This window comes from Nyctereutes procyonoides, unplaced genomic scaffold, assembly GCF_905146905.1.
Source record: "Nyctereutes procyonoides isolate TBG_1078 unplaced genomic scaffold, NYPRO_anot_genome, whole genome shotgun sequence".
Taxonomy (NCBI): Eukaryota; Metazoa; Chordata; class Mammalia; order Carnivora; family Canidae; genus Nyctereutes; species Nyctereutes procyonoides.
The window spans coordinates 12,318,377-12,342,472 of NW_026575132.1; the positions used below are offsets into that span (position 1 = coordinate 12,318,377).

Below are 24,096 nucleotides of genomic sequence, written 5' to 3' on the forward strand. Positions count from 1 at the left end.
CACATAATTTCACTCATACATGGAATTTAAGAAACAAAACAGATGAACATGGGAAGGGAAAGAAAAATAAAATAAGATGAAAATTGAAAGGGAGGCAAATCAGAAGAAACAGTGAACTCTAGAAAACAAACTAAGGGTTGCTGGAGGGGAGGTGGATAGAGGGAAGGAATAATTGGGTGATGGGCATTAAAGAGGGCACTTGCTGTAATGAGCACTGGGTGTTGTGTGTAACTGATGCACACAACTAAATCCTATACTTCTGAAACTTAAAAAAAAAAGGTTAGCTAAACACTGCTTAACAGTTTTCTCTCGAAATACTATAGGTTCCACAGCCTTCTCTTGGAATATATTCCCTCGTTTTTATTAAATCACATTACAATAAACCACCACAGCAATCTTGAAAAGGCAGAGGAGGACAGGTGAAGGAAATGTATTTTTTCATAGAAGAAGGAAGAGGAGTTTTATCTCATTCATTTATGCAACAGGTATTTATTAAGAACTATTTGCCAGATCTTTAAGTAGGTATTGGGATACACTGTGAGTAAAACAGAATAATTCCCAGTTCATGCAGAAGATAAAATGGGATGACTGAGAAAGGGCTTTCATATTACCAACTAGGGCTTGAAGAGTAGGTGTTTTCCACTTCCTGCATCACTCGGGCACCACCTACAGGGCAGGGTTTGGACATCTGAACAAGGGGCTACAGGATTGCTCTCAGCGTTTATTACCACTCCCTCTCTTTATGGTGATTCATACACCATTCTTGACTTACTCCTTTCATTTCTTGAGAACAGAGTTACCTACCATGCATGGGTCTTCAACTGTAGCAGTGACTCTGCCTGTGTTCTACTCATTCTATACACTAAGGGAGTGTTTTTATCAACAATATCAGACAGAATCAAAGAGAAATAATCCTCTATGCTTTTCTCCTCATTTCTCTAATGTGGGAATCCAAATAACACCACAAAGAATACTATGATAGGATTAAAATTTTTTTTATTTATTTAGGAGAGGGAGAGAGCACATGTGCAGGCAAGCAGGGGTGGGGCAGAGGGAGACAGAAGAGAATTCTAAGCAGGCTCTGTGCTTTAGCACATATGGGGGTCATGAGCACATCTCATGACCCTGAGATCACGACCTGAACTGAAATCAAGAGTTGGACACTTAACTGAAACACCCAGGCATCCCTACGTCATGCTTAAGTATTTGCGGATCACTTGCTAGTTTAAAGTTTATCTTAGAACCCCATAACTTGTCTTTTTCAACGTCCCACCTAATAAAGGCATCCTTTCATTATGGTCACCCAGGCTCTGCACCAATTCCTCAGGCAATTGCCTATTCCACCAATATATTATTTCATTAAAAGTGACATTTATTGGGACACCTGGCTGGCTCAGTTGGTAGAGGATGTGACTTTTGATCTTAGAATTGTGAGTTCGAGCCCTACACTGGATGGAGAGATTACTTTTAAAAGTGGCATTTACTGAGCACTTATTACATACCAGGCAATATACTAAATACGTCACATATATTAATTAGCTCATTCCCTCCTCAGGAAAACCCGATGAATTACATATTACATATTACAAGATATTACATATCTTCATTCTTAAAGATTCCAGAGAGAATACATAATCAAATTGTTCCCCTGAACAAATTAGTAGCTATTAAGAAAGAAAGGTCATTTCATTTTTTTAAATGATGCGGATTTGGAAAATCTGTATTCTCTGGTAAAAGGTAAAAATCCTGAGAATCAAAAAAACATTTGAGAACACAGTAATTCCAGATTACTACTAAGCTAGCAGATATTATGTAACACTCTATCCTATTACTTCTACCATTATCATATATAAAATCTTTCTTTTAAGTAACAGTGTTTGAAAAGTTCATGTTCATATTCTACCTCTAAATTCTATTTTTTTTTTTTTACTTAACATACTAAAATAAATTCCTTTCCCTCATTTCTTTAGGAATGAAAATTTAGACCTGGCTAAGGTGAGCTGTATTCCAACCATTACTGTGATATATGTATTTAGCACAGGTATCCTTTAAGAAACTTAGATTCATGCATACACCTTCCAACAACTACAGACTTCTTTCAGATAATCAATAACATGTCCTATTTATTCCCTCATTGCCATATTTCATGAATAAGTTCTCATTTTTTTAATCCTTTTTTAAAAAAGATTTATTTATGATAGACAGAGAGAGAGAAAGAGAGAGAGAGAGAGAGAGAGAGAGAGGAGAGAGAGAGGCAGAGACACAGGCAGAGGGAGAAGCAGGCCCCATGCCGGGAGCCAGCTGTGGGACTCGATCCCGGGTCTCTAGGATCGTGCCCTGGGCCAAAGGCAGGCACCAAACCGCTGAGCCACCCAGGGACCCCCAGTTCTCATCATTTTTATTACTAATTACTAATATCTCATTTTTATTAGTACCCTTAAAAAAACTAATTACTAAACCATGTGTTTTATTACTTCCTACAAGTGTATTCTATTTCCTGTATCCTGCATTTTACTGGAAGAATTTAGACTGGGTTGTTATAGCCCAAAGCTGATAAATAGGATCAGATCCCATAAATATTTACATTTGTGTAGATCTTGTGTGGCAGCATTTTTTTTTTGTTAGAATTCATATGCACAAGAATAAAAATACTTACATAGGCAAAATCTAGTATAGACTTTTCAAGAAAAAAAGGCATGTCTTAAATACTAATATTTGTGTGGCCTCAAGAACATTGATCCCTCTAAACCTGTTTCCATATATGAAAAATGGGGACTCTAGAACAGATCTGTGACACTGATGTGCATAGTGCTTCTAGCACAATGTCTGTCACCCTAGAGTTCTCCAATAAATGATAGCAATTATTTTTACTATTTATGCCTAATGATATAGTTTATTTCAATACCTTAAATATTTCTAAATATAAACAGGCAATATGAATATGTGAATTTAGCTTCATTTACCTTATCAAAACCAAATATGAAATACATAAATTATTATATAAACTAATAAAAACTCCTTGGAACAAAAATATTCCTAAGAATTCTCTGAGTTGCTAAAAGGATTAAAATAATAATGGTCATAATTAATTCTGGCTGTAACATATACTGGTTGCCTTCCCCACAGCTATACCTCTCTCCTTCCTTCCTTTCTTTCTTTCTTTCTTTCTTTCTTTCTTTCTTTCTTTTTTTCTTTTTTTGATTTTATTTATTTATTTGAGAAAGTGATTGAGAGACAGAGACAGAGCAAGCAAGCACAAGTGGGGGCAGGGACAGAGGGAGAAGCAGACTTCCCACTGAGCAAGGAGCCTGACATGGGGGGCTTGATCCCAGGGTCCTGAGATCATGACCTGAGCTGAAAGCAGACACCCAACTGACTGAACCACCCATGTGCCCCACTACTTCTTTTCTTAAAGAGCTCCAATTTTGTTTGGATATGTGTCTACCCCTGATTCTGAGTAGCCTAAATCGAAACACTGGAATAAACTTAATCAAGGAGGTGATAGACCATACTCCAAAAACTGTAAAACATTGATAAAAGAAATGGAAGATGATACAATGAAATGGAAAGACATCCCATGCCATGGGTTGGAAGAACAGGTATTAAAATGCCCATACTACCCAAAGCAATCTACAACTTTGATGCAACCCCTATCAAAATACTAATAGTATTTTTCACACAACTAGAACAATACTACTAAAATTTGTATGAAACCACAAGAGACCCCAAATAGCCAAAGTACTCTTGAAAAAGAACAAAGCCGGAGTTATCATACCAGATTTGAAGATATACAACAAAGCTGTAGTCATCAAAACAATATGGTACTGGGCACAAAAAAGACACATAGATCAATGGAACAGAAAAGAGAGTTCAGAAATAAACCCATGCTTATAAAGTCAATTAATCTATGCCAAAAAAGGCAAGAATATACAATGGGGAAAAGACAGTCTCTTCAACAAATGATGCTGGGAAACTGAAAAGCTACATGTAAACAATGAAACTGGGCCACTTTCTTACAACATCCACAAAAATACACTCAAAATGGATTAATGATCTAAATATGAGACCTAAAACCATAAAACTCATAAAAGAAAACATAGGCAATAATCTTTGGACACTGACCCTAACAATGTTTTTTTTAATTTTTAATTTTTAATTTTTTTCTAACAATGTATTTTTGAATAGGTCTCCCCAGGCAAGGAAAACTAGAAAAAAAAAAAAAAAAAAGACTACTGGGGCTACATCAAAATAAAAAGCTTTTGCACAGCAAAGGAAATTATCAATAAAACAGAAAGGCATCCTACTGAATGAGAGAAGATATTTGCTATTGATGTGTCCATTAAGGAGTTAATATCCAAAGACATAAAGAACTTACATAACTCAATACCCAAAAATAATCTGATCAAAAAAGGAGCAGAGGATTTGAACAGAATTTTTCCAAAGAAGACATACAGACACATGAAAAGATGCTCAACATCACTCATCACTCAGGGAAATGTAAATTAAAACCACAATGAGATGTCACTTTATACCTGTCAGAATAGCTAAAATGAAAAACAAAAGAAATAACAAGTGTGGGCAAGGACACAGAAAAACGGGAACCCTTATGCACTGCTGGTAGGAATGTAAACTGGTGCAGCCACTGTACTAAATAGTATGGAAGTCCCTCCCCAAATTAAAAATTACCATATGATCCAGTAATTCCACTACTCGTTTTTTTTAAGATTGATTGATTGATTGATTGATTGATTTCAGACACACACACACACAGAGAGATAGAAAGAGAGAGAGAGAGGCAGAGACACAGCAGAGGGAGAAGCAGGCTCCATGCAGGGAGCCCAAAGTAGGACTCGATCCTGGGTCTCCAGGATCACACCCCGGACTGAAGGCGGCGCTAATCTGCTGGGCCACTGGGGCTGCCCCCACTACTCGGTATTTACCCAAAGAAAATAAAAACACTAATTCAAAAAAATATATGCATCCTTATTTTTACCACACCATTATTTATAATAGCCACACTATGGAAACAACCCAAATATCCACTGCTGGATGAATGGATAAAAAAGATGTATGTATGTGTGTGAGTGTGTGTGTGTGTGTATATATATATATGTATGTGTATGTATATATGTATATACACATATATATATGTATGTGTACGTATATACACATACACACAACAGAGTATTACTAGCCATTAAAAAAAACGGGGGGGATCTTCCCACTTGCAACAACATAGATGAACCTAGAGTATATAATGCTACGTGAAATAAGTCAAAGACAAATACCATATGATTTCACTCATATTGTGTCTTTATCAGTTTCCCATAGATTAAAATGCACTAAAAATATCAGTTCTTAAAAAAAATAAAAATAAGAGTTCTCAAAAGCCAGATATAATCAGTGTGAGAAGCTCAAAAGTCTGAATAAAGGAGGAAAACAACCTCACTAAAAGTAGCTTAGATATGCTGTAATATTGGCTATCAGGGCTGTGATTTTGCTGGAAAACAAGTGACAAAAATCATTTCTGGACCAGATGAGAGCCAGTCCACTTTGAAATTAGGCACAGTAACCTCTGATGATTCTGCTGAGTAAATACAGTAAAAGAATTAAAAAATACGTATGTCCCACTTCTGGCTTTGATCTAAGTTTTCCTAAAATAAGCCTGCTATTAAATAAAAGTCTCAAATTTAAAATCTAACCTGTTTTACATATTCTGACCCAAAGCTTCTCATACAGTACTCATTTCTGAGTAGCACTAATCTAATTAGGGCTAGAGTTCAACTATGGTGTAAGCACATACTTCTTTTCCTCACCATTCCTTTAAAAGCCTATAGAAAGAGCAAAACCAGTATACTTGATAGAGGTACAAACTATTCTAAAATGCCCAATAACTCACTCTATGTCTAACACCAATTAAAATTCCTAAAAAGAGAAACGAATTTACCTTTAGCACCAGACAATAATCTGTAGGTGCTTTGTATTTGTTCCGGTAATCCTGTCCATAATAAACATTGACATGATCCAGCTGGAGAAAGCACACCAGTTCCCGAGACAGCTAAGATTTAAAAAAAAAAAAAAAAAAAAACCAAAATACTGAATTAACAATAATGTACAAACAAGTAAATGTCATACCTGGTAACAGGTTCTAGTTGAGAATAAAAACTTAAACAGGTGGAAACCAGTACTATTTTGCAGATGACAAGACAGTGAGATTCTCTATAAATGTGCCTCCTTTAACCCATGATGTAACAAAAAGGCAGTCCATTTCACTTACTGTCTGCCATTCACAATGAACACAGACTTGCTTGGAAAGGGTGGAATTTTAAGGAGACTCTAAATATAGTACATTAAATACAATATAGTATAATAGAACTCTGGAAAAAAAAAAAAGAAGAAAATATCATGTAGTTCAGTGCCCATAATGCATATCTCAAGTACATTGATTCTCAAGTCAGGGTTTCCTTACCTTAAATAGAGGCAACAATATATGCCTCTCAGGAGGGTGACAAAACCTGGATGAGACGAGGGCTTAAGGAGTTTAAAACAGTGCTGGCCCCCACTAAACACAGAAGTGGAGCTACCAAGTGGGCCCTCAGTATGAGCATATTATCCAAGCAAGGCTGAAATGCCTTATAATCCCAGAAAGCTATTCTCCCCAAACAATAACAAGCAAAAACTATTCTGACACAGTTCTGAACATGATACATAAAAGTATGATTTCATATGTGGCAAAGAGAAACTGAGATGGGCCCAACGAATGACCAGAGAGTGACCACTTCCAGATTTCTTCTCCTTTATAACAGATCAATAGATAAAGCAAAACATATTCTGTGTGTCCTACATGAGTTGAAACAAATCAGAGCATGGATTCATTTTGTCAGCAAACTTCCTATAAATTAAAATCAACTATCATAAGGAAGAAGGGACACACCTTTGCTTTTCCTTTAGGGACATAGTAGATACCAGATGCTCGCAAAAGAAAGTAACGCTTTTTCCAGGACTTTTTGCCATCGTCTTTCAACCACAGGACTCCTTCAATTTCTGGTACAGTTACAGAACTTCCACAAAAACATTCCTAAAATAAGAAGATGATTTGGAAAGACGTGATCTTTGGATTCACAGAAAACAATTGTGTTTAGCCCTGTGAAGTTCATGATACTATAATTAAACCAAAATGGCTTTAGTATTAAAGCCACATTGCTAATTTTACCTCAGTTAGAACTTTCCATTCTAAACATCATATAGATTCATTTTGAAACTACTATGGCAATTCCTATGAACTTTCACCAACACTGGAAGAAACTAAGTTGAATTGTCAACTGAGCTACATACAACAAGATTTAAATGCACCTGTAAACATCACAGTTAACAGTAAATTTAATAGAAGTGTCAGAGTTAAGCATCAGACTTTATTTTTCTCCAAATTAAGAACACATTTAGATTAGCTATCAAACTAAATTTTAAAAGAAAGCAACATGCTAATGAGTAAATGCTCATAATTTAAAAACTGTATTAATTGGTATGATTCTAAAACAGAGCACATTTATTCTTTCAATATTTAAAACCATGTTGAAAGGAATGTAAGTAAACAAACTCAAAATTATGAATTCTAATGTCCATACTTAGATAAAAACGTAATTAAAAATCAAACATGTATTTGGTAAAAGAAAATCAGAAATCCTCACTAAATATTAATATAGGACATTTTAAGTCTAAATTAACTTATCTCTTCCCAAAGTACAGAGGAATCAAGAATTATAAAGAGGATTTTTAATTGTAGCTATTATCACTATGAAAAGCTGAGTGCTGATCTTCATCTTCCTAATTGCCTTGTTGCTAAATAAAGAGTTTATTCTGAAAAAAAAAAAAAAAGTTTATTCTGGCTTTCAAACATATTAACTTCTTAAAATCAGCAAAGGACCAAAAGCTAAAAATTGAATTATGCTTCAGTTTGTTTTATTAAAATAAGGGAATGTGTATTTTTAAAATGATCTTTATGGGGAACCCTGGGTGGCACAGCGGTTTGGCGCCTGCCTTTGGCCCAGGGCGTGATCCTGGAGACCCGGGATCAAATCCCACGTCAGGCTCCCGGTGCATGGAGCCTGCTTCTCCCTCTGCCTATGTCTCTGCCTCTCTCTCTCTGTGTGACTATCATAAATAAATAAATATTTAAAAAAAACATTAAAATGATCTTTATGATTTTTAAAATTATTTGAGTTATTTAAAGCTAAGGCTTGATATATTTTGTAAATAACTAAGTATACTCAAATTTCTCTCTGGGTAAGCAGATAAAGTACCACAATCACATCCTTCATTGACCAGCCTTTTACCCCACTTGTTGCTTCTCACAGCTTATGACTTCTTTTAGTCCACTAATATATTACTTGGCAAAACAACAATTTTTAAGAGGTTCTTTAGTGGCCTAACATTCACATAGCTGAACTCTCCCCCTCAGTCTATGGAGGAATACCGGCTTATCTAGTTACACGTATCATTATGAATATACAGCATTGGCATACTTCACCTCAAAACAGGTGCTTAATATTTTAATACTATAACGTGCAGGAAGAGAGGGGGTGGGGGAAGTAAACAGTTATACCTCCAATAGCACTTCCTTGTTTCTATCTGCCATCTCAGCAGTTTCCTTTTTCCCCAGAAGGTAATTCTGGAAAAATAAATAAATGAAAGTTAGAGAGAAATCCACCCTATTATTTCCTTGGCACAGGTGCATATATGATTTCTTCTAGAAATATAGCAACTGTGTCTGTCTAGAATGAAAGGAACACTGCTTTGAACATTAACTTGTGCATGTGCATCATTGCTAAAATGCTTAATGCTGGCCGCCTGCTTACTTTATCCATTATCTTGAATTATTCCATAAATTGTCCTTCCCCAAATTCTGAGATGATGCCACATCCAATAGCTGACAAATGTTCGGTACAACTAATGAAAGGACCTGAAAGGTTTACAAATTAAGTACAATGAGTAAGGCAGATTTCCTTAAAATATGCTAAGCTTAACTGATCCAGATGCAGAAAATTTAATCTATGTTCTGGCTTTGAAAGAAGAAATCCCCAATTCTCTGAGACTATCATAATATCACTTGCCAATTAATATTTGAATTCTACCTATTAGCCTTATAAAAAACTTTTTTGCAATCATCTAATCTATTGGTATTCCCAAATGTGTATTATTCACTAAAAAGATCCAATAAAGATGTGTCATGATTAAGCTGTCTGAAGGGTATTTAATACTCTTAATATTGCTAATATGTATCATCATTACTACTTTTCACAGCGAGGTTTTCTCTCACCTGATTTTTATAAAATATTTGTGTATTAGGAAGTACTAACTCAAATATTATTATGGAATAAATAAAGATGCCAAATAAATCAAGGTAACATATTAAAAGTGGAACCATTTATAATCAAGGGTATTTATTAATCTAAAAAAAGATATTAAAATCTAAAAAGAAGATATTAAAATTAATTGTGAACTGGATAAATGAAGTAGAGAACTAAAAAATAGAAGTACACTTCTTTGATGGATGAGAAGCTCACGAAGCAAACAGGTGGGCTCAACAGTTCTGGACAAAACAGAAATCTAGAAACTCCCTGGAGTTACTTCTGTTGCCCTAAGGGCTCACGCCATCTGGCTCTGGATGACTAGTAACCTCTTTGAGGCCTGATGCCTGGGCTCAAGCAGACTTCCCACCTCAGCAGTACTAAATGCTCCCATGGGATTTTATAACTGCAATGCTCCAACCAGGTGGTTGCCAGTTTTTGTTTTTTTTTTTGTTTTTTTTTTAACTCTGTTAACTTAAAAGTAATAGAATAAGGTGAACATTTAAAAATCCTGACCTCTCTAAGGTATTTGGTCTCACCTGTGGGTTTTTGAAAAGTGCATATTTTTCTATACGTTCCATAAATATAAGCTTGTTTTGGCTATCTCTTGTCCAATTAAGAAGATTTTCAACCAAGTTTTCATGATCTTCAAAGATTCTCTCTGTCCCAAGATAAAATATCAGTATTTTGTTAGTATTGATCAGAACTACATCAAAGACATAAAACTTGTGAAGTAATTCTAAGCAAAACCACAGAATTTTTTTTAAAGATTTTATTTATTTATTCATGAGAGACAGAGAGAGAGAGAGAGAGAGAGAGAGAGAGAGGCAGAGACACAGGCAGAGGGAGAAGCAGGCTCCATGCAAGGAGCCCCATGTGGGACTCGATCCCAGGTCTCCGGGATCACGCCCCGGGGCTGCAGGTGGCGCTAAACCGCTGGGCCACCGGGGCTGCCGGAACCAAAGAATTTTAATTGACATTATAGCTCTTGGCCCTTAGAAATTATCTGGTCTTCCCTCTATTTTCAAATAAGGAAACATGCCCAATGGTGTTTGTTAAGTGACTTCAGCAAAGTCACACAGCTGTTACATGGAAGAATTAGGACTAAAATCTAGGTCTTCTGTTAGATCTTTCTCAGCCTTCAGTCTTTTTCTATCTACCTTTGAAAAAACAAAAAACCAAGGGTGTCTGGGTGGTTCAGTCAGTTAAGCATCTGCCTTTGGCTCACATCATGATACACTCCTGGGATCAAGCCCCTCCTCCAACTCCCTGCTCAACAGTGAATCTGCTTCTCCCTCTGCCCCTACCCCAGCTAGTGCTCGGGTATGTGCATGCACCCACTCTCTCAGATAAAAAAATAAAATCTTAAAAAAAAAAAGACCATAGGTATAAAACTATAAAAGGTATAGAAACTATATAAAAGGTAATAGAAAAATATAATATTACATATGTGGGTCATTAACCTAGACATGGACATACTAAAAACATTATCATCTAAACATGTTCTGTGTACCATGATGCCACATGTATGAACTCAAACCTTTGTAATTCTCTAAGAAGAGTTATGAGTATTATAATAATATTATAATAATATTATAATAATACATTTTATAGATGCTAATAAACTAATAACTTATGGTTTAGTTTGGGGGCTATGTATGTGCAATTCTGAGACAAAAAGGTTAATAATTAAATTTTTATTTCTCTGGAAACTGCTGTGAAATATTTAAATATACAGGTAGTAAGACCAATGCAAATACTTTTTAAAATAAAATACAAAGTTGAAATTGATTACTGATTCAAATATACCTTATTTTATTAGGTATAAAATAACAATTGTTAAAAATAACAATTGCCAGGTTGCTAAAATCACACAACTAATATTAGAAACTTTTTAAAGAATCAATGATGGCATTAAAAATGAGGGATTTTTAAAATTAGAAAACACCACACTTAACTACAAATCATAGGAAACTAAGATTTAGTACATCTAGCTAAAAATAAAAAAGATAGGCTTTATGTTTTCCCTAAAAGTCAAATGCTGGTATAGGGAATTCAAAACAAAAGCAAATAAATAGAATGGTCTTAGTAAATGTGTCTATGCAGTTATTTGAAGGAAAAAGCATTTTATTACTTAAAAAAAAAAAAACTATTTTAGCCATAAGAAGATCTGAAGTGAACTGGAAATGATCTTGTATTCAGAGAAATCTCAAAAACTTAGAGGGGGAAAAAAGATAATGTAAAAAGCCAAGGCTCCATATACATAGGGGGGAAAAGATGACTCAAAGTGCTTTACTTAACATGAAAACTGTTAGCATTGCATAGTAACAAAAAAGTAAATAAAGCAATTAGATTACTAACCCATTTGTAATTCAGAGATGGTTTCTACCAGCGACCAGTCTAAACTATAACCGCAGTGGGATTTGTCCATTAGGTTATCCAGCACTTGTCTCACTGTCTGCCTCTCATCCACCATCATTGTTTTAGAACTATCATCAGACATGTGGACTCTAATCACCAACTACAATAGGTAAAAAGGAAATTAAATACAAGCCAAAAAATAGGCATTCTAGTAATTTCTTCCAATATCAAATAATGTTTTGAGTAACATTCTTAGGTAAATATAAATTAAAACACAAATAATGACTTTATTATGCAAGAAAGATACTCTAAAACTAGGTATCAAATAACCTAAACAAATTTAAAGCATTTTTTAAATGATGATAACAGGTAAGATTACTGTAAGACTATTTTGTTTCTCCTATTTTAGGAGAATTTAAAGCAGTTCTTTCTAATACATTTTATCTACAAAAAAAATGTGACAAATATATCAAGAATACCCTTCTCTCTGTATCTTGAAGGTATGTTATATAAACAAGGCAATTCTTTATAAATCTGATTTTAAAAACTGATTACAAAAAATCCCAAACGAGGAAGAAGCCCAAATATCACCTTTTTCACTTGTGCCTCTTTAATTTTCTCCAGGGCAACTCTGATCTTCTCAGCTTTCAATTTTGCTGCCTGTTCTTCCTGTGAACACAAAGCACTGGAGATAAACGAACGCTAAAATAATGAGAATTTTTGAAAAGTCTTTTTATCTTAAGGATGTTGCCACCATTGGATTTCAGTAAGAATATAACTTCACATACTTATATAGAGCACATTTAAAAATAACCTGTTCAAAAAGTGAGAACAGACATAGTACAAAGGAACATTTTTAAGATGCAGGCTTCAGGAACTCTTATCAAGACCAGATTCCATCTTCTAGAGAAAAAGAAATCTGTGATACAGCAAATTAGTGAGTTTGATTCTGTCAATCTGAAGCAAAAGAATTTCAGGCTCCAGGCAGGAGAAACAGGGAATGTGTAACGGGTTATGTGATGGCCTGACAGTTTGCCGCACCTGCACAATGCCTCAACTCTGAACTTATGCCTGCCTCCAAAGTATGGATAATTTTTGCATACTAATGTTTTGTTCAGTTACACTGAAAATGTATCATCACCATAAAACAGCAAAAAACAGTATCAATTTATAGCTTTGCAACCACATAAAAATCCTTAGTAAAAAATATAGGTATGTTCTCATCAATTTATCAATGCAAATGGAAGTTGCACTATACTTTAGGTTTCATTATGCTTTGAAAAGCACACAATACAACCAATGTCTCATGTCAGTAAACTCATAGTTATTTCTATTAATTCACTGATGAAATTTTTAAAATGCTAAATATAACTTTCCAAATATTTAATTTCTAGTAACTTCTTTGTAAAATTTAGATTATAAATTAGTAACACTATCAAAAACTATAACTATACTTACTCTATTTTTTCCTAAAATAACGTATAGTGCTATAATACCAGTACTTACTTGTATTTTCCAGCAATAGGCCATTGTACACTGTAGCCTTAACCTCCAGTTGAGAAAAACTCATGTAAGTAAATCTTCGCTTATGAAGGATTACTTTCTAACTCTAAGTTTTTGGTTACTCTGGAAAATATCTAAGAAAAATATACACTGCCATCTTATATATTCCTATATTCAATAGAAGACTTAAAACAAAAGAAGGACCTAGTTATATTAGCCAACTTTATCTGCTCTGGATTATGATTAAAAACCACAAACCATGTGTTATTCTTCACAAAATAGCTAAAGCTTCCTGAGCCAAAAACAAAAATGAAACTTCAATTCATTTAATAGATATGGTCCCTGTTCTCCTAAATTCTGCTGGCTTTCTTGTTTCTGAACTGTTCTCTTTCCATTTCATACTAAATCTTCCCCCATTTCAAGCTTAGTAGTTGCTACTCTGTACAACAGAGAAAACAGTAGTTAAGAGAAGACAGTAGGCTTGTTTGCTAGAAATCGGATCCTTTTCAATGAAAGGAGCCAGTGAATTGACATAATAACCAAGGTGTGGAAATACTATCTGTAAACCCAATTAAACTGAGAACAAAGAACTTTTTTATTTTAACAATGGAGGGGGTAAAAGAAGACTTGATTCATAGACAATTATAGATATATTCATTTGATTAAAAGATTAAATAACTGTATCCCCTTTTATGCAAATAAATAATTGTAAAATATGTTACCTGATTATTTTATTTTTTTAGAAGACTTAGAAGATTCTATTTATTTATTCATGAGACACACACACACACACACACACACACAGAGGCAGAGACATAGGCAGAGGGAGAAGCAGGCTCCTCGCAGGGAGCCCAGTGTGGGACTTGACTCCCAGCCCTGGGATCATGCCCTGAGCCAAAGGCAGACTTGCTCAACCGCTAAGCCACCCAGGCGTCCCTAATTAGGCGTTGCCTAATTATTTTAAAGATTTTTTTTTTAAATGCATGCTATACAGTAAGGAAACTACACTACTCTCATTAATACTCCCAGTTACTAGAATTCTGTTTCTTAGAGAAACAAATCATTATTAGTTAAATTACCAAATCCTGTGTTTCTGATGAATCTAGCACTACTCTAGAAATGAATTTTGAATATTAGCATTTCCCAGTGGTTTTATGAAACCAGTTATTTAACAGGTTTTTTGTTTTGGGTTTTTTTTTTGTTTTTGTTTTTGTTTTTGTTTTTGTTTTGTTTTGTTTTTTGGAAAAGAAAGAGGGAAGCAGGAGTTTTATGATTTTTTTTTCAATGGGATAATTATCTTCTGTTTCTCATGGCTCATTTGCCATATCTTATGTATTAGTATGAATGCCTACTACAGAGAAGAAAAATTTACCAAAGCATATTTGCAAGTTTTATTTCATGTCTCTGAAAAGCAAACTTAAATCTCAAAGTCTGATGAGTAAAGATTGATATGTAAAATCAGTGTTTTGTGTATTTGGAATATAAACACGAACTTCTAAAAGGCTAATTTTTTTAACATTATAATTATTCAGCAGAAGTTAAAAAAATTGTCCCAAAAGCCAAAAAAACATTTTGAAGGCAAAAAGAATATTCAGGAGAATAAGACAAGACACAGACTAGGAGGAAATATTTGCAATTTATCAGGCACATATTTGCAATTTATCAGACATCTGATAAAGGACTATTATCTAAAATATATAAAACTCAAAATAAAATGAAATAAAATACATAAAACTCAAGAAAATGAGCATTCCAATTAAAAAAATGGGTAAAAGACATGAACAGAGAATTTACCAAAGAGGACACAGAGACCGCAAATAAGCCCATGAAAAGATACTCAATATCATATGTCTTTCGGGAACACCAAATTAAAACAAGATACCAGGTTATACAACCTATTAAAATGGCCCAAATCCTAAACACTGAAAACATCAAATGCTGATGAAGTAATGGATCAAAAAGACCTCATATACATTGCTGGTGGGAATGGAAAATGGTACAGCCACTTTGGAAAATAGTTTGTTGGTTTCTTATAAATCTAAACATTCTCTTACAATATGATTCAGTAATCATGCTCCTTAATATCTACCTAAATGAGGTAAAAACTTACCTCCACCCAAAAATCTGCACACAAATGCTTCTAGCAGTATTATCTATAATTGCTAACACTTGGAAACAACCTAGTAGGTGAATGGATAAAATGTGCTACATCTAGACAGTATTACTCAGTGCTAAAAAGAAATGATTAGGCCATGAAAAGACACTGAGGAAACTTAAATGCATATTACTAAGTGAATGAAGCCAATCTAAAAGGCTGCATACTGTATGACATTCTGAAAAAGGCAGAACTATGGAGACAGTAAAAAGATTAGTGATTGCCTGGGGTTGGGGAGAGAGAGGAATGAATAGATGGAACATAGCACTTTTGTAGGAGTAAAGCTATTCTGTATGATATTACAATGGTAGATACATGTCATTACACATTCGTTCAAATCCATGGAATGTACAACACCAAGAGGGAACTCTAATGTAAACTGTGGATTCTGGGTGATAATGATGTGTCAACCAAAGCTCATCAGTTGTACCAAATGTACCACTCTGGTGGGGGATACTGACTATAGGGAGGCTATACATGTGTAGGGGCAGGTAGTATATGGAAAATCTTTGTACCTTTCCCTCAATTTTACTGTGAATCTAAAACCACTCTTAAAAAAAAGCTTATTTTAGAAAGGAATATACAAATTTAAATATTACATTCTAATATTCATTATAAATATAAAAATAGTATTTTCATACTCCTATTTTAGTATAATACTATTTGCCAAATACAAAAGAATACAACCGGTGCTATCTTTTAAAGGACTGATACAAAAAGTCATTCAATTCTAAGATTAAGTTTCTGTTTACAGGCTAACAGGAAAAATGTTGACACACTGGAAGAAATGATTAAAGAAACGAGATTCAGAGCAACCATTTAACATACATTAAACAAATAGATTTCATAGCCATCAATTAAAAAACCATCTTTATGTAAAGCATCTAACTTTAAGGCTATCTTAACATCCAAACTTAGTACTTCCATTGCTCAAAATACTACTCTTTAATAACTACATAAATTGCTCTGTTTTAAAACTGTATCAAATTCAAATTTAAGAGCTATGTGCCTAATTTCAACCTAGGCAGTTTTGTACTCCTCCAGTTTATTAACAAGGATGATCCTTGCTAGAAGCTTTCTGAAGAAACAACTGATCAAGATGCCTCTTACCTTAAGAGGCTGAATATCATCATTGGAGCAAAACTGAAAATAAAAATATATCAAATTGCAAGATTCATAGTATTTTATGTTTCCTATGGATAATCTCTTCCTCAGAAAGTTTAATTTTTACCTACATTACCATGGTAGATGGTACAACCTCCTAGATCATTACAACCTAGGAGAGGAAGAAACTGTTTTAAGCTCATAAAGTGCACAGTAAAGATCAATAAGTCTTTGCTGATGTGTTTAGACTATATAGTAAGAAGACATCTGGTAGTTTATTTATAAAGGCAATGCAATGTCTGCAGCCCAACTTCAGTACAAAGAACAAAGCTTCATTCATTTCTTGTTCTCTTCTTTTTGCTAATGCAGACAACCTCAGGTCTTAAGCCTTCTGTCCCCTTATCTTTTGAGTGTCCCTTTCTTCATGTTGTTTGTCCCACAGCCATCCTCAACATAACTAAAAGATATCTCACACATATAACAACTTTCTCTTCTACCCTATCTTTTAAAAGAGCAAAAGACAACCCATTTTCTACCTGAAAAACTCCTGTGCGTCTACCAATAACCGTCAAATGCCAAGCCTCCTCAAATTTACATAAAGAACAAAAACTCGGTGAAGATCTTATGATTAAATGAAAGTCAATGCTGTGGTTACAAAGTGTTAAAGCATTCTCATGAGTGTAAAAATTAGAATACTCAAAGAGTGACAGTTGCTAAGAGATGGCTAGTGAATTCCTTCAACTAAGAAATTAAGGCTTTGTAGGTTCAAAACAAATCCAGTTAAAATTAATGGGCTAAAAAGTAGCAGTTTCTTTGAGATTTAGGTTCTTTCACATTTTACAAAAATTTTTTTTAAATTTATATAAATTTAAAAACGTTCAAAGAAAACCTGGAGTGGTAAATAGTTCACTGTCCATGAAATGCTCTACCCTATAAAATTACTTAGGGCCAAAATAATAATAGTAACAACTACTTCACTTTCCTGTAGAAATCATGACATTGATGGCATCTCACGGAGAAGAAAACTAACATCAAATGAACCTAAAACTTGCCACACACTTTGAGGTGTGTTACACACGGTATCTCATTTAATTCTCAATAATGCAAGGCCAATATCATTATTACATACACTGTACTGATTAACTAAGGCCCAGAAAGACTAATCTTTCTAAGATCATACAGGCAGTTACCAAATGACTTATCATGTGCTCTCTCCACTGTGTCACAGTTCCTTTTGTTCATAAGGGTTATAGAGCAAACTTAAGGGATAACAGTAAATAAAAACTGTCAAAAATGAAAGACTTACAGTAATATAATAGCACTTTTATAACTTTTCTGAAGCACAGAAAATGGTGGTCAACAGTACAACAGTCCTTGAAGGTCACTAAAGGACCATTCTGTGACAGATGTTTGGGGAGACTATGTAGGCTTGGGACTAAGGGCAGGGTATATGGGGTATAGGGTATAGGGTACCTGCTTTCGAGGAGCTTACATTTAATAAGAGACAAGACATAAAGAAATAGATGTGTGGTAAGTCAGTCTGGGATAAGTCCCATCTTAAAAAATAAAGCAGGGTAGAGGAGTAAAGAGTGAAAAAAACGCACTGTTAGATAAAGTGCCAGGGAAGACATTCAGAATGGTTCCCAGAGATTTAAGGACAACAGATCAACAATATGTCCTTTGCCCGTGGCACCCATTTACGGTACTAATGCCATTCCTAGAAGAAACTGTTTGGTATTGTTTTTGCAGAGGTTCCCAGCTCAGAGCTGTATGTGGGTTAGTTATTTCATTAATAGTGGTATAGTGACAACTAAATTTATGATGGAAAAAAAAAAAACCAAAAAACCCAAAACACTCTTTTGGCTGCTGCCTTGGCCTAAACACAGTGCTACTATGCTCATTCTATTGTGTCCTAACTACTAGGTGTTACAATATCCTAGTTTGGACAAGTGTATATGAGGCACTATGCTTTTTTGGGTAAGGGGAGCCAGACTGCCACACAGGCGGCACACAAGACGTGTAAACCCATTTTAGTTTCAAAACAGCCAAGTGCTCCGGGATTGAGGACACCGACATTGAAAGGCTCCTGCAGCTCAAGTTAGGAATTTCTGCTACCTCCTTGACTCCACACCCCATTCCAACCTAAATGTTTTCATTCTGTGCTACTGAATCACAGTCCTGCTCAAATTTCCTGTATGTAAACAGAGTAGTATGTAGGAGGTAGCTGGAGCCAGATGTTGGTTACATACACCAGCAATTCCAACACTTGGGTCATGGGAGAAGAGCTGATCCAAGCAGAGATGGCTCTGATGCTGTAGTTGGTATCACTGTCTCTTTCTTGGGTACAGGGAGATGAGAAGTTACTGACTGCATTTATCCATAACTTGCAAAGAATAGCTCTCCCTGTGGTAGGAACTGCAGTATCTCCAGGGTTGTGAACATGGTAGTATTCAGTAAACATCTGCTAAATGGATGAAGTTATTCTCTTTAATGATTTGCCACTGCATTTAGAAAAAAATACAAACTCCTTAGCATGCCTTGAATAATCTGGTTCCTGCCTGCTTCTCCAAACTCAAGACATTCACTCCTATCTTCATTCAACTACTGTGGCTCCTGCAACATAGCTTCCCTTCAGCTTCTCAAACTTGCTAAACTCTTCTCCCTGGGCCTATCTACATGGAGCACTAAACTTCACCTTCAAGCTGGCTTTTCATCCTTCAATCTTTAGGTTAAATGTTGCCCCCTTAGAAGGGCCTTTTCTGATCTTACCATCTAAAGGAAATGTACCCCCAATATTCTCCCTAGTATTGCTCTAATGCTTTACTTTGCTTCCTCCATGGTATTTAACATGGTTTAGAATTTGTTTATACTTGCCCATTAATATTTTTTATCTACCTTCCTAAGTAGACTGTGAGCCCTGAGGGTAGGGGGATATATCCATTTTACACAAAGTTATGTCCCAGCTCCAGGATAGTATTTGACTCAACAAATATTTGTTCAATAAACAAACAATGGAAATGGTAAGCTGTTACATCTGAGAGCAGTGTACAAAATGGACTGGAGGAAGGAGAGGCAAGAATGAAGAGACAAGTGTGGAAGCTTTGATAACAGATTAAGAGCCTATTTTAGGGCAGTGGCAATGGGAACTAAATGGATGGGTGAACTTAATCCTGCAGATTCTTCACTGGAGCTTTAAGATAATAACTGAGAAGAACGGCACCATGGGTGGTAGAGTGCTCACATCTGGGTAACCAGGAGAGTAACAGCATTCTGAGCAGAAACAGCAATGTCACAAGGAGGATATGAATTGTAAGGCCCCAGGGTGAGTATGGGTATGGAAGCTAAAGATCTGTGGGGACTGGAGGTGCTGGTAAAATGCTGGTTATCTTCCAAGAAATACCTGACAGCAACCTGGACATATGTTACTCTTAGGTAAAGAGATCTGATCTAGAACAGAGATCCTTTTTGAAGTTATGAGTGTGGATTCCAGGGAAAGAGAGAGTAAACAGAGGACAAGCTGAGGAAAAGGAAAGAACTCTGCTATTTTTATAAAGTATAATACGGCTATTACTCACCTAGACTTCTACATTTCCCTGATCTTAAGCACTACTCTATTTCTAGGTCTATTTTAAAGAGAAACTCAGGGGATCCCTGGGTGGCGCAGCGGTTTGGCGCCTGTCTTTGGCCCGGGGCGCGATCCTGGAGACCCGGGATCGAGTCCCACATCGGGCTCCCGGTGCATGGAGCCTGCTTCTCCCTCTGCCTGTGTCTCTGCCTCTCTCTCTCTGTGTGACTATCATAAATAAATAAAGATTTAAAAAAAAAAATAAAATAAAGAGAAACTCAGGCAAGAGAAAGGGTTTCAATGTCTCTTGGGTCTTCTCTTTGAGCTACTTCTCAGGGAGATTTTAATTATAGCCTTATTACCCTCTTCTACAAGTTTATAAGGTTAAGTAATAACTTTTTTAAAAAACCTCAGACAGTAACTTACCCATAATCACCATCATATTCACAAAAAACTATAATGACATCTGATATTCTTGAATTTAACATTACTTAATTAAGATAATGAAATAAAAACATGACTTGAGGTCAAAATCTATTCAGTTTCCCTATTCTTTCTTAGTTAACAAGTGACAATAGATAATGAAATAAAAACATGACTTGAAAATCGGTCAAAAATCTATTCAGCTTCCCTATTCTGTTATTTCTTAGTTAACAGTGACAATACGTAAGGATTTTAAATTGATGTAAAATATTAGCCCAATGAAAATCCAGTTGGACCAATTCAAACCATTCTGAGGAGAGAGAAATGAGAAATTAAAATTGCAGCCTTCTTTTACAATTTGATTAAGCTAATGTAAAATAAGATTGTTTAAATAAATGTTTTAATTAGCAAGATGTTTGTAATATAAACAAGAATTAGAAAACAAAATTTGCTGAAGAAACAGCATGGATAACCACTACTAATAAAAGTTAAAGCTAAAGCAATGTTTTCAGACTTTAAAATGAAGTAAAATGTTAAACTAGAAAAAGTGTAACATACTTGGGAAGATGGTCAGGCATTTACAATATTTTCTGTTATTGAGAGTAGAATATTAAGTCATTATATCTTAACTCATTAAGATCAGTAAACAATTACCTCAGTTAAGAGAGGAAAAAAAAAAACTATTAACAACAAAGATGCTGAAATAAGAAAGCACAATCTGAGACATCTGAGAGCACAATCAAAACCAGAAATTATATTCTACCTGAAAGACAATTAAATATTTACATGCAGGTGGAAAGAAGAAGTATCACCTTGGTCAGCAAATGAGAAGGTTTTCCTGCAATGTTTCTCAGAAGAAGGGAGGTTTCCCTGTCCAGATAGGAGTGCTTGTGCAGAAAAAGAGAGAGAAAAACAAAAAAGGCAACAGAAGTCAGTGGAGGTTTTATGTGTTTAAAATATAGACAAAGAATGATTCTCTATCATTAATCTCATGTCTTTTTCCTACAGTGAAATGTGTCAAGAAAACTTAAAAAAAAAAAAAAAAAAAAGATGGGAAGGCAGACACCATCTATACCAGTAGGCATGCCCTAGCTGACTCCTGCCAGTCCTTCACTCTGTGAAAATGGATCATGCACTGCACAGATCACAGAGCCAGCCTGTCTTCTAGGGCAATGTTTGTGAATGCTGTGCGCACAGTACAGATAAACAGGTGTTGAAGACCAATGACTAAACATATTCCTTCCCTTTGTTAAAGGCTATAAAGACCTATATAGCTTTAGGACTAGTATATTCTTGTGAAAACAGAATAAGACTTTTAAAAACCTTTTAAAAAACTCTGCAAGCATCTGATCAATTCAATGATAGCCACACTGAGAAAAAAAAGTCCATAAATATTTTGCCTAATGGATATCACCTGTTTTCAGTAAAATCTTATTAATTCACTCATTATATCAGAATACCAGTAAGACTGTATTACATGGTAAAGGACTTACATAGCAAACAAAGGACATGAACAGTTTAAGAAATTGGTTCCTTTAAAAATTGATTAAATTCAAGCAATTAATGTATTTTCATGAAAATGATTTGTCAATAATCAAGGCCCTAACTATCCTTTTCCCTCTTAATAACTTTTTAGTAACATGTTCAAGGTAAGTTTATGCAATTGTATTTATACTCATATAAATTACAGCTATTTCCATATAAATGTAATTCAGACTTGCTTATCCCTAAGTAATTCTGAATTAGCACTTATTTTTTTAATGCTATGAATTACTAATCATCATTTAAAACAATATACTGGCAGGGTGCATATGAGTGCTACAGTTGGTTGAGTGTCCCATTCTTGGTTTTGGCTGGGGTCCTGATCTCAGGGTCGTGGGATCAAATCTTGCAAAGGGGCTCTGTGCTCAGTGTTGAGTCTGTTTGGGACTCTCTTTCCTTCCCTGCTCCCCCCACCCTAAAGTTGTTTTGAGAAAAAAGTCCTTTGGAAAGAAACTCCTTACACATTTAGGTAAAATACATAGAAAATAATTTCTAAAAAACCTACTCCTATTTCCTTTATCTTACGCAAAGATTAGTTTCTCAGAAAAAGATCCCCCCAAATAAGTAGAATACCTAAATTCAGATAATTATATTACAAATTAAAAAAAAATAAATCTGCTTCATGCCATGAAAACAAACTTTTTGGTATATGTAATACCAGAGATCAAATTCAAGTTTAAACTTAAAAATCTTACAAGATTTACTCAATTCATCCTCAAACTCAATTCACCTCGACACTTCATTCAAATCACTGAAAAAAAAATCTGTGATCTGATCAGTAAGAAACAATGATATCTAACTGTATTTGTTTAAAGACTCAGAAGTAGAAGTTATCCATTTAAAAATATTGAAAGCCTAAAATAAAAGGAAGATAATCATTAAATTACTATCGCTAGTGTATCAAAAATAATCCACATCTAAAAAAAAATAAAGACCACAAACAATAGCTGTATGTGACGATAACTTGTGTGGGACAGTCAGGTAGAGCTATTCACTGCTTACTCATTAGCAGAGAGGGAAGCCAGGCCTGCATGTTTCCTCTATCTAAACTACAGGTATATGCAGCAGAAAAATGAAAACTTAGAAAACATTAGAAGCAAACTACTTCCTTCAATAAATACCTTACTTTATCTATTGTCCCCTAATGGTGCCAGTCATATGTTGCTCTAGAATTCCTCAGAAAGGGGGCCAAGGCGTTGGGATAATTTGTTACTGGAGAAAGATACAAGAGGAGTGAGAAGAGTGGTATGCAGTTGGAGGACTGAGAAAAAGCAAAGGACATTGCTTTGGGCATGTCCTTAAATCAGCCTTCTGTCTTGGTACATGTTGCTGATAATAAAAATGTGTATCACTTCATTTAAATAGGGCCTTCTTGCATTTTCTTTCACTCACTACTAACAACATGAAGTTTGTGGCTTATTTTTAATCCACTTCACTGGTTTATTAGCCTATTTTCTTTCTCTCTTCCATTTTCCACTTTATTTTTTCAATTATTTATTAGGTTTCAACTTTGAGCCTGGATCCATGCAAGGCACTGGGGATGTAAAGGTGACCAGGATAGACATTTCTTACTCTCACAAAGTTTAGAGTCTAACAGGGAGATTAACTGACATCTATAATACAATGTGTCAAGTGGTATAGAAGCAAGTAGGAGGTACAGTACTTAAGACAGAATCAGGGGCTCAGGGAAAGTATTTCTGAAAAAGCTTAGAGTCCTGGAAGTTGTATAAGAAGCAGCAAAAGTCCCACATCACACATGAACTTTTATTGTCTTCATATGAAAAATCACATAAATGGGAAATGCTGTTCATAACAATGTGGGCTTAGAATCTAACTCCATTTTACATGTATGATGTATCTTAAATACAATGTATTTCTGTATGATTTTTTTTTTAAGATTTTTTTTTTTTTTTAATTCATGAGAGACACACAGAGAGAGGCGGGAGACATAGGCAGAGTGAGAAGCAGGCTCCCTACAGGGAGCTCGATGTGGGACTTGATCCTAGGATCCCGGGATCATGACCTGAGCCAGAGGCAGATGCTCAAGCCACCCAGGTGCCCTCTGTATGATTTTAATATTCAATTACTCTTCTGAG

The 24,096-nt window shown here is 35.0% G+C and overlaps 1 protein-coding gene across 6 annotated transcripts in view; it reads right to left on the minus strand.

The window, feature by feature from the left end:
* The window catches only part of RAPH1 (Ras association (RalGDS/AF-6) and pleckstrin homology domains 1), a 96,093-nt gene that overhangs the window by 17,826 nt on the left and 54,171 nt on the right, over positions 1-24,096 (minus strand). For 4 of the 6 annotated variants that reach the window (XM_055345285.1, XM_055345282.1, XM_055345288.1 and 1 more), the window contains 7 exons: positions 21,271-21,345; positions 12,300-12,377; positions 11,709-11,868; positions 9,887-10,008; positions 8,603-8,668; positions 6,935-7,078; positions 5,948-6,058 (listed from right to left, as the gene is read on the minus strand). In XM_055345285.1, the coding sequence (XP_055201260.1) occupies positions 5,948-6,058; positions 6,935-7,078; positions 8,603-8,668; positions 9,887-10,008; positions 11,709-11,868; positions 12,300-12,377; positions 21,271-21,345 (756 nt within the window). The remainder of the gene's footprint in view (positions 1-5,947; positions 6,059-6,934; positions 7,079-8,602; positions 8,669-9,886; positions 10,009-11,708; positions 11,869-12,299; positions 12,378-21,270; positions 21,346-24,096) is intronic. The other 2 variants (XM_055345286.1, XM_055345283.1) reach the window with 1 other exon arrangement.